The sequence below is a fragment of the Micromesistius poutassou genome, assembly GCF_964030765.1.
Source record: "Micromesistius poutassou genome assembly, chromosome: 8".
Taxonomy (NCBI): domain Eukaryota; kingdom Metazoa; phylum Chordata; class Actinopteri; order Gadiformes; family Gadidae; genus Micromesistius; species Micromesistius poutassou.
The window spans coordinates 6,504,308-6,519,307 of NC_140278.1; the positions used below are offsets into that span (position 1 = coordinate 6,504,308).

At 45.5% G+C, this 15,000-nt stretch overlaps 1 protein-coding gene across 1 annotated transcript in view; it reads right to left on the reverse strand.

Moving 5' to 3' along the window:
* Nucleotides 1-15,000, reverse strand: part of col14a1a (collagen, type XIV, alpha 1a) — a gene marked incomplete at its 5' end in the record, with an annotated part of 103,787 nt that overhangs the window by 47,420 nt on the left and 41,367 nt on the right. Inside the window, 5 exons of the mRNA XM_084471889.1 lie at nucleotides 1,165-1,311; nucleotides 6,585-6,701; nucleotides 10,219-10,368; nucleotides 12,387-12,509; nucleotides 13,931-14,063. Of these exons, the coding sequence (XP_084328015.1) occupies nucleotides 1,165-1,311; nucleotides 6,585-6,701; nucleotides 10,219-10,368; nucleotides 12,387-12,509; nucleotides 13,931-14,063 (670 nt within the window). The remainder of the gene's footprint in view (nucleotides 1-1,164; nucleotides 1,312-6,584; nucleotides 6,702-10,218; nucleotides 10,369-12,386; nucleotides 12,510-13,930; nucleotides 14,064-15,000) is intronic.

A 15,000-nucleotide genomic window follows, 5' to 3' on the forward strand; every position in this document is an offset into this window, starting at 1 on the left:
ATTTACGATCCAAGCATCTAAAGGAAAGGGGTGATTGTCCTTTAACAGTGAGCAGACAGACCCCTCCCCCCTCCCCCAGGACCCCATGGGCTTGAACTCGGCTCATGAGCAAGGCAATGGGCCACAACAGCTACCTCTGGCTGCTCTGGAACAGCATGGGTTGGTGGGAGAATGAGAGGATGGGAGAGAGGGAGGGAGGGAGAGGGGGAGAGTGGGAGAAGGAGATGGGGAGAGGGAAGGAGGGGGAGAGGGGGAGAGAGGGAGAGGGAGAGAGGGAGAGGGGGAGAGGGAGAGGGGGAGAGGGAGGGAGAGGGATAGGGGGAGAGGGAGAGGAGGAGAGGGAGAGAGGGAGAGGGGGAGAGGGAGAGGGAGGGAGGGGGAGAGGGGGAGAGAGGGAGAGGAGGAGAGGGAGGGAGGGAGAGGGAGGGAGGGGGAGAGGGGGAGAGAGGGAAAGGGAGCGATAGGGAGAGAGGGAGGGAGTGAGAGGGAGAGGAGGAAAGGGAGGGAGGGAGAGGGAGGAGGAGAGGGGGAGAGGGAGGGAGGGAGAGGGGGAGAGGGAGGGAGAGGGGGAGGGGGAGAGAGGGAGAGAAAGATAGAAGATGGGAGAGAAAGAAGGACAGGGAGGAAGAGAGAGGTGAGGGAGATGAACGGTGGGAGGGAGGGAGGGGGAGGGGGGGGGAGGGGGGGGGAGGGGGGGAGAGTGTTTATGTGGAAAGGAATAACCTGATTATATTCAGGCTATAGTGTGGTTAATGGAGTGCCTTTGTAAACGGAGCAGCCTATTGCTGGAACTGCTTTATAAGAAACTCGATTAACGTGACTGGGTTCTTCCCAGTCTGTCTTTAATGTATTTCTTTAATGCATGCCCATGCATAATCTCTATTGGCCTTTCAAATCCCAGCGGGAACCAGCCCAGATGTCAAATGCTAACAGGAGCCTCGTGTGTCAAACAGTGGATGGTTTGACGACAGAAGAACGTTTACTAGGATTTCCGTGCTCATAAGTCATGCAGCAACAGTAGTTTGCCGCTCACCCTCACATAAATGGTGGACATGCGTGTTGTGGTTGATGTTGTATGCGTTGCTTAGAATAATTCTGTTTCTTGAATAAGGGAAAAAAACGTAAAGGAAAATCTGAAGAAGATCGGAAGGTGACGATACATACTCGTCATGTCGGTGACAGAGACGGCCGGTCCCTCCAGCTCTCGTATCCGTGTGTGAACGCTGATCTCGTATTGGCTGCTGGGTGTGAGGTCGTGGAAGCATTGGCGAGAAGCCCCGCCCCCAAGACTCACTTCCTGCCTCTGGCGATCTGCAACAGTGACACAGGAACGCCACTCGTCAGTTCTCGGTAATGTCCACTTCAAACTCACACAGTTAAGACACATTTTCTACACATTTCTTTTCTAAACATGATGCAGTATAACATCAGGGACAGAACTGGGGGACAGTGATTGCACTCCTGATTTTGGGTGTGTGTGTGTGTGTGTGTGTGTGTGTGTGTGTGTGTGTGTGTGTGTGTGTGTGTGTGTGTGTGTGTGTGTGTGTGACCACTGAGCTATGAAATATATAACAGTAAAGTAGAGAGTAAAGTAGACAAGGACAAACATAAAAATTGGAAGTGCACATAAACAGACACTAATGTCTGCCATTTGTCAGTTTCATTAACGTTAATTATATTCTCAGATATGTCTCTCATCCTGAAGCCCAAGGATGACAAATGAGTTTCTGCCGCCAAACCTGAATCTAGGCCTACTATACTATCAGCGCGGGCTCCAGGAACAGCTGCTGGTCGCAAAGCAGAGTTTACTTTAGTACTCCAAGAGAATATGTTTAGGCAGCCATTGCCGGCCTGCATGTATAGGCCAATTTAAAACCTGATGTTTTGATCCCAATCGTCTATGTTTAACTGGTTGCTAATACCATGTGATGTATTGAGTTATACATGTGTAGCAATGCGCATGCTACATGCCTCCTAGGGGGCTTATCCTGGCTCTTCCGTGACCGAGGATGCAGGGGGGTGGTGTTGAAATCGGGTTTATTGTAAGGTTTGCAGGGCATGGCAATATGGTGCTCCATGTTGCCAAGCATGCCTAAGACATGCTTTGGTTTTAATAACCAAATCAACCAACAAACCATGACATTTCCCCCTCTGACTAACTCATTTCTTCAAACCTGCCCTATTCAACTTTTGTATTCAAACATAAACAACATTTCCATATTTTTACCGGCAGACTTAACTTTTGAGATGTTTTTATTTTAATATATTGTTCAAAAATAATTTATTAGATTTTGTGCTGCAAATCAAATTTGTTTCAGGAGCAGAAGGTTCTTAAGGTACAATTTAAACAATTGTTATGGTTGCACAGGGAAAACCCTCACATTATGCATAGTTTAAATGACCCAAAAATGCTCTATTATAAAACCAAGATTCCTAACTTAAAGGTTTTTATTACAACAGAAAGTTAATGAAAGTAATGAAACAACTAAATCAAAATTTAAATTACTTTCCCTTCGGCCTTTACTTGCTCAATTCAATCTTCACTTTCCCCTGTTTTTTTTATATTATCATTCTGTATGATATATATGGCTTCCCCAAGGCTGTGCTGCCATTTTCCTTCCTCCGTCTCTCTCACTAGGGGCAAATTAATGGCAGTATTCCTTCCTGAGGGTTGTAATAAAGATCATATACATTTCATATCGCCAGCCCCCTCGGGGAATACAGACTTACCACTGTTCACAAGTCACAACCACGGCCATGTTACATTGGAAAGGATATGATGGCTCCCAGATGCTAATAAAACATTAATTCCAAATCCTATCGCACGCGCGCACACACACACACACACACACACACACACACACACACACAATGTGAGAAAAAAATTAAACCTGTAATCTCATAGTAATAGAATTTTAAGGATTATATTACCATCTTTACTTTATCACTAGTTTAATAAGGCCAAGCATTTAATACGCCTTTTATAAATGTATCCTTGCACCTAGATAGCGCCCTTCCTCTCTCCAATTGAAAGACGGACCTCAGACCTAAATCCTTTGATGTTCCTGCCCAGCCCACGGTGTGAAAGTGTCTAACAAGGAATTATTTTTCGTCCCACACCAAGTTTCCCGAACCACTGTACCTTGTGTGTCTGCATCTGAATAGCAACCTGAGGAAGCAGTTTCACACTGGACATTTATGAGGGGAAAAGATTGAAGATGTATCCTCTAAGGTTGGGCTGCTTTACCAAACGGTCTCGGACAGCTGCAAAACATTTGACCTGGTTATTGTATTTTATCCCCCTCGTTCCCTCAGATTCCCTCCTGCTTTCTCAAAGCACAAAACAAGCTGTAACCACGATGACCATGGTGCCAGACATTTCCAGAGAACTGTTGATAAGAGAGAACTGGATGTCTTATATAGTCTATAGTCGATCGTCCACACATCCCGCAGACCCGTGCACGCACACACACACACACACACACACCCACACACACACACACACACACCCACACACACACACACACACACACACACACACGCATGCACTCATGCACACACACCAGACGTATAAAGGCACCCACACCTACGGTAGTTCTTGTATGTGTCCTCTAATGCTGATGCTGTCGACAGGCTTTGAATGAAACCATTTGCAGGAGATATGTGTTCTTCCATTCCCTCGGTCAAAATGTCAAGATCCAGGCAAAAAGACGCCCAGGAGCAACCAGCCAACGCAACAGATTGGTTCCCTAGCCTTTTGCTTCCAAAACCCAGAAAAGATACAATACATCTACACATGTGCCACGCACATGGCTCCGGAGGATACAAAGACCACAGTGGTCACGGTTGGGCTTTGTTTATGAAAACAATCCATTTGGGTGGGATTGTGTTCTCCACCTGGATTCTGATTACGGCTGAGATACCATCTTAATTATCTTTGGAGCTGGGTTCAACAGATTAACCGTTTTATCCCTGTAGATTACGTGAAATGATTAAAGGGGTCTATTGTCAAAATCCGACTTTTCCTAGGATGCACATTTTCATTTTTTTGCATCTTTTTTTGCATAAGGAGTTCACTGGGGAATACAGCAGACGGTGGAAACTGGAAATCTGAAACCTGCCCTGTCTCACCGCGGTCCTGCCGTAAAGCTGCTACTTAGAAAACGTGTCAGAAACGATTCAAACTATTACTGACGTGTCTAACGGTTCTCCTAAAAAGCTCTCCCTGCTCTATAAAACCATCCCGTCCGTGAGCGACTACCTTGCACGGGCGAGCCCAAACGATTCCTAGACGTCGTGAACGAGGCAGGAACAGAAGCAGAAAGAAACAATAAAAGCGCTGCGTCTGGGATTTTTCTCTTTTAGACACTTTTAGACATGTGTCTTCAGGTTCCGGTCATCTCACGGCCGAATGACCGCGATGCTTTCCAGGCTTGGCCGACCGGTACTGCACTCCTGCTAAACCTCTGTGCAGGATTCAGGATGAGGCCTCACGTCTGGGGGTGCATACGCTCAGCGAGCACACACCGTGCCACTCAACGGATCGCTCCGCTGGTACTCCCTGTACCCACAGTTCCCTGATGACCCTGGTGCTCGGGGTGGTCAACCGGATCTGCACCGAACGGCATTGTGTCTCTCATCCGTCCCCTGTCCTTACCGGCCCCCGGAAGGCTAAGAATGATTGGTGTCTGGCACTGCCTTCACTCCACAGACTCGTTACATGCGCCGAGGCCTTGAAGACGGCACACGGGACCTAGCTCATTACAATTCCTAATCCCTCGAGGAACATCGGAAGACCTCTTCCGGGAACATCGGATATACTGACTACTGGACTGTGTGGTCCATAACAAAGTATTAGGCTTATGTTCCGTTTAAAATGCACTTTGTTCAGATGTGCCATCTCTGCACTGGGAAATGTAAATATTAAACATAAATTGAGATAAACCTTTTTATTTTGACAATGTCTCAGCAGCACTCTGCACAGTTTCAGTTTTTACAGGTCGTGCTTCACTTTTGCCGTAATTTGTGCAGTCTGCTCTGTAAACGGGAGATACTGATTTGATTGTTATCTCAGACATGGTGGCACAGCACAATTTCTTTTTGTGTGGGACTAATTCAAATGAAAAAGGATGCAATCATCCATCAACTCTAGTTCACCTGTCTTTGTTCCTAATTCCTTGCCTAGAAACACCGTGAGCCTCGATGCCAGGTATGCCTGTTCATCAACAACATAGCGTGTAATTATATTGCACGTTACCCAGCATCCTTTAGAAACAAAGAGTGATGGCTTACCTTTAGTATTTACCGGCAGGGACAGTCAACTCGCTTCTGATTGGCTATCAGCCTTTTACGTGACATCATTATTGGTTTACCTTACTCTCTCTCTTAACTCTACTCTACTTGATAAATATGGAACATTTTCATTGTGCCATTTGAAGGCCAGGGAGGTGAGTTGGGTTGTTAGGAGATCAGCGGATGAGATTATATTCAAATAACTCAGGTAATTACAACAACAGGGAGCGTGTGGAAAGGCACTCGTTCAACACCTGTCAGAATTTGGGGCATGTTTTGTGTTTGATGTCAAGCGTGAAATCCAGCTCCGAAACGGTTGGATATCCTCTGGGTTTAATTAGGCAGAAATCAGCAAGGAATGGTGTTTCATGTTCAAGACTGTTTTGTGTTTCAAAAACAACTAAATGATTCAAGCAAAGATGGTACTTGATCTTCATATGTCACATATATCTTCACAATGTCATTGTGATGGACATTCTGTAGCCGTCCTGTGTCTCAGTCTTTTTGTTTATGTAATGTAATTTATTGTAATTTAGTGTCTCGTAAACATCATACTATAATCCATCAGTCCAGCTAATCAAGTGCAGACTGATTGCACACTGACATTTTTTCACACGCCGAGTATGAAGATATTGTGTAGATTAATAGTGAAAACTACACAAAACAAAAAGCCTGAAGAAACACAAGTCTCATTCAGTTTTTTAATTGTATTAAATGTTTGATGTTTTTATTCATGATACTCTTTGACCAAACAGGCTTGGGAACACTTCCATTTTCTGTGAGTCTTCTATAATGCATTTCTTCAGTTGCTTTTAAAGCTTTTGGAGCAACTCTGTGACCACTGGGCTTCTTCTAATTAAAAAGACATTGGCGACAACAGTGAACCGTTTTGTCCTAAAAGCCCACCGAAACTTGTGTGTGACGGACCCACGAGTGCTCCCATTGTGTTGCGTGATCCAAACCTTAAGTAGCTTCCCAACGAGGGATACGTATCTTTAGCTGAGGGGGGTAAAAGTAATGCGCTCCCCCTCGTTTAGAGCTCTGTCAAGTGTCTACAGAAGCACACCGTCTAGCCAGCTCAATTGATTATAAATGGACCAAATCAATATTCCACACACAGTGGCAACGATGCCCTTCTGTATTCGGAGGTAAGAAGAAAGTCACATGACCTTGATAAAAGAAGCGCAATGCAATGTTGTGTTAAGACACACATGCACACACACGCATGCACGCACGCACACACACACACACACATATAATGTAAATGCTTTATATATTTTTTTGGTACTTACTGAGCGTGGATTGTATAGATGCTCTGTACATGGTGGCCTGGGACAGCGGCTGCCATTGGACACACATGCTGTTGGGACGGACCTGGTACGTGCCCAGGCCAGACACCCCCAGGAATACTAAGAAGAGGAACAGGATGGTCAGAGAGAGAGAGAGCGAGAGAGACAGAGAGAGAGAGAGAGAGAGAGAGAGAGAGAGATGTTAACAATCCCAAAGTGGGTCTGGCACTTCAATCTATGGTCTCGATCCCTCCTTTATTTATTTCAGTTGAACCACTACAAAGGACAAAAGGAACACGAGAGAGGCAGAGATGAAAGACTGAGACTTTGCACCGAGACCAGCCTGGTGCCTTTCAAGAAATCTTAAATGCTTCCATAAAAAGTGATCAAGTAAACATCCATCATCTTTAATCGACCGTCTTTTGGGATATTGTGGCTGAATAATGCAAAGTCAGCCCCAGCGGGGGGGGGGGGGGGGGGGGATACAGGGTTCAAAGATCAGCAGAATGAAACACGCCAGTCAGATTGTGATGCTAAGCTGTCGCAGGCAGTAAAGTGCTGAGCGCTGATGCACAGAATTAAAACCGGCTTTGAATTCAGATGTGAGTGCAGCGCGGATAGCAACCAACTCTCCAAGGGAAGACCTGCCGTCTCTCTGTGTTCTTGCTCTCTCACTCTCTCTCACGCTCTCTATCATGCTCTCACCTTTTCTCTCTCTCTCTGTCTCTCTCTCTCTTGCTCTCTCTCACTTTCCGCCTACTTTACAACTTTACTCATTATACTCTAGAGTCTACGGCACTCTGCCCTCTTTCTCTCTCTCTGTCTGTCTTTGAGCCTCTCTCTCTCTCTCTCTGTTCTCTGTCACTCTATTCTTAAGTTTCACTATACTATGGCACACTGCTCACTCTCTGTCTCCGTCTCTCTCACTCTTTGTGTCTCTCTCTCTCTCTCTCTCTCTCCCTCTCTCTCTCTCTCTCTCTCTTTCCCCCTTCACTCTCTCTCTCTACTTTATTCTCTCTACTCAATGGCACTCTGCCCTCTGTATGCTCTGACTCTCTAAGTTCTCTCATTATTGAAGAAAACTTGCTGATGGTATGAATTACAATACACCAGGCTCCCGCCTGCAATTACATGGATATTTTATGCAGGAACCATATGCCACGTGTCACATTGAAGATGAGGGTAAATAATGCATTTAAACACACCCTATTACCATATTACCATATTAAACAAAGGCATGCACGTGTTAAGTATAGAAATGCATGTACTATATACCTGCACTGAAACTGCAACATACCTGAGATTCTGTGCATGCATGTTGCATACACCCATGTTTTAAGGTGCGCATGCACATATAAAACACAGGAGGCCACACAAATACACACACACACGCACACACGCACACACACACACACACACACACACACACACACACACACACACACACACACACACACACATACACATACACATACACACACACACACACACACACTTTCTGATAAAGGTCAGACAGAAGTCGAGGCTTTCAAATGGCTTTCAATCTTGGTGGCCAGAATGTTCTTATTTCTTCAAATAAAAAAGGGAAGACCGGTTAAAGACAGTCCTTAGTTAATCCCTAGGAAGTCCTGCTCTTCGTTTTTACAACGAGGGTCCATATGCTAAAACTAACGCCACAAGGAAGAAGATTTAGGAAACATTTTTATTTGCTTGTTTCCACAAAAGCCTAACTGACAAAATGTCCTTGATTTTTTTTTTTTTACTTCTGTTGACTATAAAAGTCTCTTAAAAAAAAGAACTCTAAAAAAGAGCCAGAACTAACCTTCTCACCCATTACCTTGTGTTAAATGTGCCATAGGCAGACTCTGATGCATTCTGTAGGCGTCTGTAGTATCTGCTGCACAGCCTGGCCACTTGATTTAAAGAGGAGGGATAAAGAGGAAGCCAGGGTGCAAAGCTGCGCGCCAAGAACCTTCTCTCCAACTCTGAGTCAGAGTTGGGTCTGTGACGCAGGCTAACTGTGTGCCCCATGCTGCTCACGATAGAGGATCTGAGGCAAATCTCTTTTGACGTTTTTGTACACGCATGACCTCAAATCCTTCCATTGGAAAAGGCACGCTTTAATTTAGTATTGCATGCATGATTTTAATTGGTTGGTGTTGATTGACAAGACTTACGTTTTAGTAACTGAAAACAGAAGACAAAACATGTAAGGAATAAACACACACACACACACACACACACACACACACACACACACACACACACAATCTCTCTGTTGTTTTAGTTGAGAAAGGTCCTTGAGTCTGCATCCATCCCTGCTGCACCCACTATTTCAGAATCTCTATGCAGGCGGCACCCCTCGCTTCCTTTGAGTGGAGAATACCAATGTCTGTCTGTTTATCTATTGGCCAAGTTTCCATAGCAATTACACCCGCATCGTATCAGAGAGCTAGGTGTGCATATTGTACCCCCTTCTGTCTCTCATTGCTTTATTCTCATCACACCCTTCTACGGGTTTATCTTGTATCTAGATCCTGCACTAGAAATGACTAGGACCTCTGATCTGGACAACACTGACCCCCCGATCTAGAGAACACTGTGGGCCCCTTGTCTAGAGAACACTGGGGCCCCTGGTCTAGAGAACACTGTGGGCCCCTTGTCTAGAGAACACTGTGGGCCCCTTGTCTAGAGAACACTGTGGGCTCCTGGTCTAGAGAACACTGTGGGCTCCTGGTCTAGAGAACACTGTGGGCTCCTGGTCTAGAGAACACTGGGGCCCCTGGTCTAGAGAACACTGGGGCCCCTGGTCTAGAGAACACGGTGGGCCCCTGGTCTAGAGAACACTGGGGCCCCTGGTCTAGAGAACACTGGGGCCCCTGGTCTAGAGAACACTGTGGGCCCCTGGTCTAGAGAACACTGTGGGCTCCTGGTCTAGAGAACACTGTGGGCTCCTGGTCTAGAGAACACTGGGGCCCCTGGTCTAGAGAACACTGGGGCCCCTGGTCTAGAGAACACTGTGGGCTCCTGGTCTAGAGAACACTGTGGGCCCCTGGTCTAGAGAACACTGTGGGCCCCTGGTCTAGAGAACACTGTGGGCTCCTGGTCTAGAGAACACTGTGGGCTCCTGGTCTAGAGAACACTGTGGGCTCCTGGTCTAGAGAACACTGTGGGCCCCTGGTCTAGAGAACACTGTGGGCCCCTGGTCTAGAGAACACTGGGGCCCCTTCAAACATGTTTTTTATTTATTTTATTACTTTTGCAGTCACTGTTTTATGTGTGACAAACTTGCGGCCTGACCAATTAGTTTGGGTGGAGCTTCCTATTGCAATTACTACCCAATTGGGTAGACCCCTAGTCTACCCAATGTGCATCTAATGAAAACCATACAGAGTAAAGCAGCTCATTAGAAAAACATCAACATCAGTGCACATTTATGCATTAAGTGCATTTATACTATAACTTTGTATAATGTATTGTATCAAAACCAATCGACATGAACGTTTTGTTTTCACTGAATCACTATGTACAACGTAAATGAAGAGAATGAGTCTCTTACCAATTCAAACATTTATACAATTCAATAGTGATATGTGTTGCTAGGGTTGCTGTGGTCCCAGAGGATCACATGACTTACAGGTCTTGGCGGTGCCCAGGATGGGTTCGCTGTGTGTGGTGGGGAAGGACGCGCTCACTTGGACCGAGTACTGCGTCCCGCTCTGCAGGTTGGGGATGAGCACGGAGTTGACGTTCGCTCCGACCACTGTGTCCAGGGCTGGGGCTGGGGCTGGGCGAGAGAGAGGTAGAGAGAGGGAGAGAGAGAGAGAGTCAGAGAGAGAGAGAGAGAGAGAGAGAGAGAGAGAGAGAGAGCCAGAGAGAGAGAGAGCGAGAGAGAGAGAGAGAGAGAGAGAGAGAGAGAGAGAGAGAGAGAGAGCCAGAGAGAGTGGTAGAGAGAGGGGAAGAGAGAGAGAGAGAGAGAGAGAGAGAGAGAGAGAGAGAGAGAGATTTTTATTTTATTTTCTATCCCTTTTTAATTTTAATGTTCACCAGCTTTGGCAATGCAAACATTTGCAGTGCATGCCAATAAAGCTTTTTTGATTGAATTGAATTGAATTGAATTGAGAGCGAAAGAGAGCATTGTGTGTTAAACTGTACATACATCACTGGTACTTTATAGTCATTGTATTTTTTTTAAATACTTTGTCATTTGTCTTTGATTTAATTTAAGCTGCTTTGTCAATGTCAATGTTTATTAACCTTGCAAATGAGTCTGGAGAGAGGGGAGAGCGTGATAGAGAGAGATGGAGAGAGAGAGAGAGAGAGAGAGAGAGAGAGTCATAATCCAACTCTTTGTTAATAGTTGGAATATTTAAGCAAACAAACATTAGCGCTTCAACCATATTCCATCCCAGAGAGCACGGTAGCCCCGCTGCCATGCGTTTCCCCCCGCAGCTTAAGCCCTGTGACCAGACTGACTCGTGGTGAGGGAGAACACTGAGGGCTCCCGGAAGCCTCTGGACCACAAGTCAACCGCGTTGACATGAGCGGACGCAGCCATGGAAACAGCACTAACACAAACCTCGACTCGCAGTGAGGCTAAATAATGGATGAAATTGTCACACGTTCAATCTTGGAAGCTCATAATAGATTCTGTTGTTTTTAAACCACGAAAGGGGGCATGGGAATATGTATATATACGGCCCAGCACTGGCTCCAGGGCCGGCGTCACTTAACTCCACAGCGGGTTCGCTCTCGAGCTTAAAAGAGCACAGATTCAAGCATATGGCTGTAGTTCTCTGAGGTGCCAGACCCTCGATACTTCCCCCGTATAGCAGACGTGTGTTCAATATTAAAAGAGCATCAGAATGACTCCATGTTTCCTCTGGGATCTTCAAGGAGAGCTGAAAAGCCAGAGAGCCTGAGGAGCAGATATTCCTCTCTGTAGCTTCAGAGAGAGAAAGCGTACAATAGCGAGATTGTGACAGTCGATGTGGGAAGAGGGTATTGAACATTACAGGCTCTTATTCAGAGGAGAGACCCAGAGTGTTACATGAGTATCTCCTTTCTCTAAAGACCGTAAATTCAGTTATTAAAGACTTTGAAGTGTGTAGTGCAGAATTTAGTGGCATCTAGCCGAACGGAGCTGGCAGAAAGGGAATATACTATTCGTCAGTGTGTTTTAATTGTGTAATTGTGTAATCCCATGAAAATAGGATATAGTAGTGTTTTTGTTATTTAGCAATGAGCCCTTTATGTCTACATAGGGAGCGGGTCCTCTGCCAGGGAGCCCGCCCTGTCGAGTCACCATGTTTCTACAGTAGCCATGAGCAGAAAAACTGCTCTGGAGAGGACTCGTGTTACATATTTTATCAAAATCGCTATCATAAATCTATCAAGGAACCTCATTACTTTACACTTGGCTGGTCGATGCAGGAATGCTGAAAATGCAAGGGCTTTCATCAGCGGGCCATATCGTCTCAATCACCATTATCATCACCATTGTCTCCTCAGGCAGCGATACTGTCTTAAACTTATTTACATGAAAATAATTCACTTTAATAACGACAAATATAATGCATAAATGTATGAATAGATCAGACCTGAGTGTGTGTGTGTGAGTATAAGTGTGAGTGTGCGCGTGCATGTGTGTGTGTGTGTGTGTGTGTGTGTGTGTGTGTGCTTCTGTCGGTGTGTGTGTGTGTGTGTGTGTGTGTGTGTGTGTGTGTGTGTGCTTCTGTGTGTGCTTCTGTGTGTGTGTGTGTGTGTGTGTGTGTGTGTGTGTGTGTGTGTGTGGGCGTTCCCTACCAGTCATGGGCTGGTAGACTATCCGGTACCCGGTAGGGGGAGAGGTGGGCGGGTCCCAGGTCAGCCTGAAGCGGTTGTACCACTCCTCTGACACGCGCAGGTTGCTAGGCGATGAGAGCGGTACTGGTGATAGAAAGGCAATCACAATCAGGGATTTGGTCGCCAGTCGACTCTTTTTCTGTTCTCTGTTCTGTTTACTGGATCACAACCGGCTCAGATGCAACAAACCAGAGATCCCCCTTGATATGAGCACGCACATACAGGCTTCAGGGGTGTACCACATCGATGGTTTTCACAAGGTCCGAGAATGGCTGTGGCGTGACAGTTTACATTGCTTTGGATAGTGCTGTGAATTGTGTTCCCCTAAGTAAAAGTAGTCCCCTTTAGAACTATGGTGAATAACGTTAGCTCAGCTGTAGCTAATTAGTTTCCATAGCAATCACACAAGGCTGCATCTGATCACTAGTTTAATAACGTAGTTGCTACATTATATTGTTGCTACTGACCCTCTGATAGATTTCCGACACATTTTAGAAACTTTTTTAAACAAGGTTTATTTTTACAATGTTTGAAATTTCAATGTCATGTTTGAAATTTCTGTGATAGAAAAAAAATACAAGTGGCGTATTGATCTACTATTTGATGACGCTGTGCTCAGTCAGCAGCAAGTACAACCGACAAGTCAGCGGGCAACCTGCCGGGTTAATGCCCTCCTCCCAGCCAATCAGAATCAAGCATTCTTAAACGAAGTAGAATAAACCCAAATCGTACCCTTATTGTGTTCTACAGTGTGCTACTGTGGAGTTGTGACGTTTTCTGAAACAAAAGCTTCATTGACTACTACTCAAATTGGCTCGTCAAAGAGATAATTAATCTCAAGGTGATAAACCTGGAGGAATAAAGGACGGTTAAATTACAAAAACGTCAAACATCTGAATGCATGTCTATGCATCCGTACAGAACGTGACACATCTTTCAACCCTTGTTTCTCCTTTGATTGCATTTGCTAATCATTGGCAGCCATCCAGAGCACGTTGGAGCAGAATCCATTAGAGCCTGCAAGGGTTATTCACTGTTGTGATAGCGGGGGGGGCCCATGTGATTACAAATGACCTTCATTACCATAATTAAAAGAGGAATCTGTATTTGTCATCACTCTCAGTGACGCTCGCCTTCTGGGAGCGTGTGTGAGTATGAAAGGAGCGGATTAGAAGTTTTACATCATGCTCTCCAGCAAATGACAATCCGTGCGGTTGTAATCGGTGATCAACTTCTTATTCATTAGCCAAAAAACATATTGAAACTCTTAAACTCTTATCTATTGTGATTTTGGGTGTGTCTGTTCATGTATGTGTGTTTGTGTTTGTGTCCGCCGATATATGTGTGTGTGTGTGTGTGTGTGTGTGTGTGTGTGTGTGTGTGTGTGTGTGTGTGTGTGTGTGTGTTTATGCATGATGTGTGTGTGTGTGTGTGTGTGTGTGTATGCATGATGTATGTGTGTGTGTGTGTGTGTGTGTGTATGTGTATGTGTGTGTGTGTCTTACGTGTGGCCCCCTGCACCGCGGCGCTGATGCCGTCGTGGCCGTCGGGGTACAGCGGGGTGAGGGTCACCTTGTACCAGGTGTCAGGGACCAGAGGCTGGAGAACCACACTGCTAGATCCAGCTGGAAGGAAGACCTAGAGGACACACACACACACACACGCACACACACACACACACACACACACACACCAGACAAACACACACACACACACACACACACACACACACACGCACACACACACACACACCAGACAAAAATACACACCAGACACACACCCAATACGGACAGAAACAAAAAGGGAAACAATTCAATGTCATCCAAGTCTGTACGACCCTGGTGTCCTTCTAAGGTCATTCCAAATTGAGTGTGAACCATTTGTTGAGTTGTGTTGTGATGCACAGAACACAGTCTTCCAACTCTGTGCTTGCCAAGCCTGTGGATGTAATTAATGACAGTAGTATGCAAGATTTATTTTCTCATTTTGTTGAGATATTCTTCTTGTAAGTCTAAACGTTTCAGCACCACAAAATTTTACGTTTCACAACTTCCCCTTGAACGACCTGAACTATGCTCGATGGATCGCACATCCACACACGGTTGTGTGTGTGTGTGTGTGTGTGTGTGTGTGTGTGTGTGTGTGTGTGTGTGTGTGTGTCTGTGTGCTGGCAGGGCAAGAGGGAGAGCGAAGAGAGAGAGAGAGAAAGAGAATGATGAAAACTGTGTGTCCTCACAAACAAAGTGGGGAAAGATATATACAAGAGTGGTGATGTTGGGCCAATTCAGGATGAAAGTGCACCCGCCCCCCCCACACACACACACCCTAACATCACAACATGTTTACCGAACACCTTGTGCATCAGCAAAGATAACGCATTCAAAATATGTATACATAAACTTACGTCTGTCAGTGGGTCTGTGTATGTTTGTCTATATTTTTATTTTAAGGAAACAATTATTTTTTTGTGCCTTGCCCGCTGGCCTCCCAGACTGAGGTAAATAAATACTAAGTGAAAAAATAACAGAATGTGTTCCCGGTCTGGCCTGAACTCTCTTTCACCTGCCACTCATGT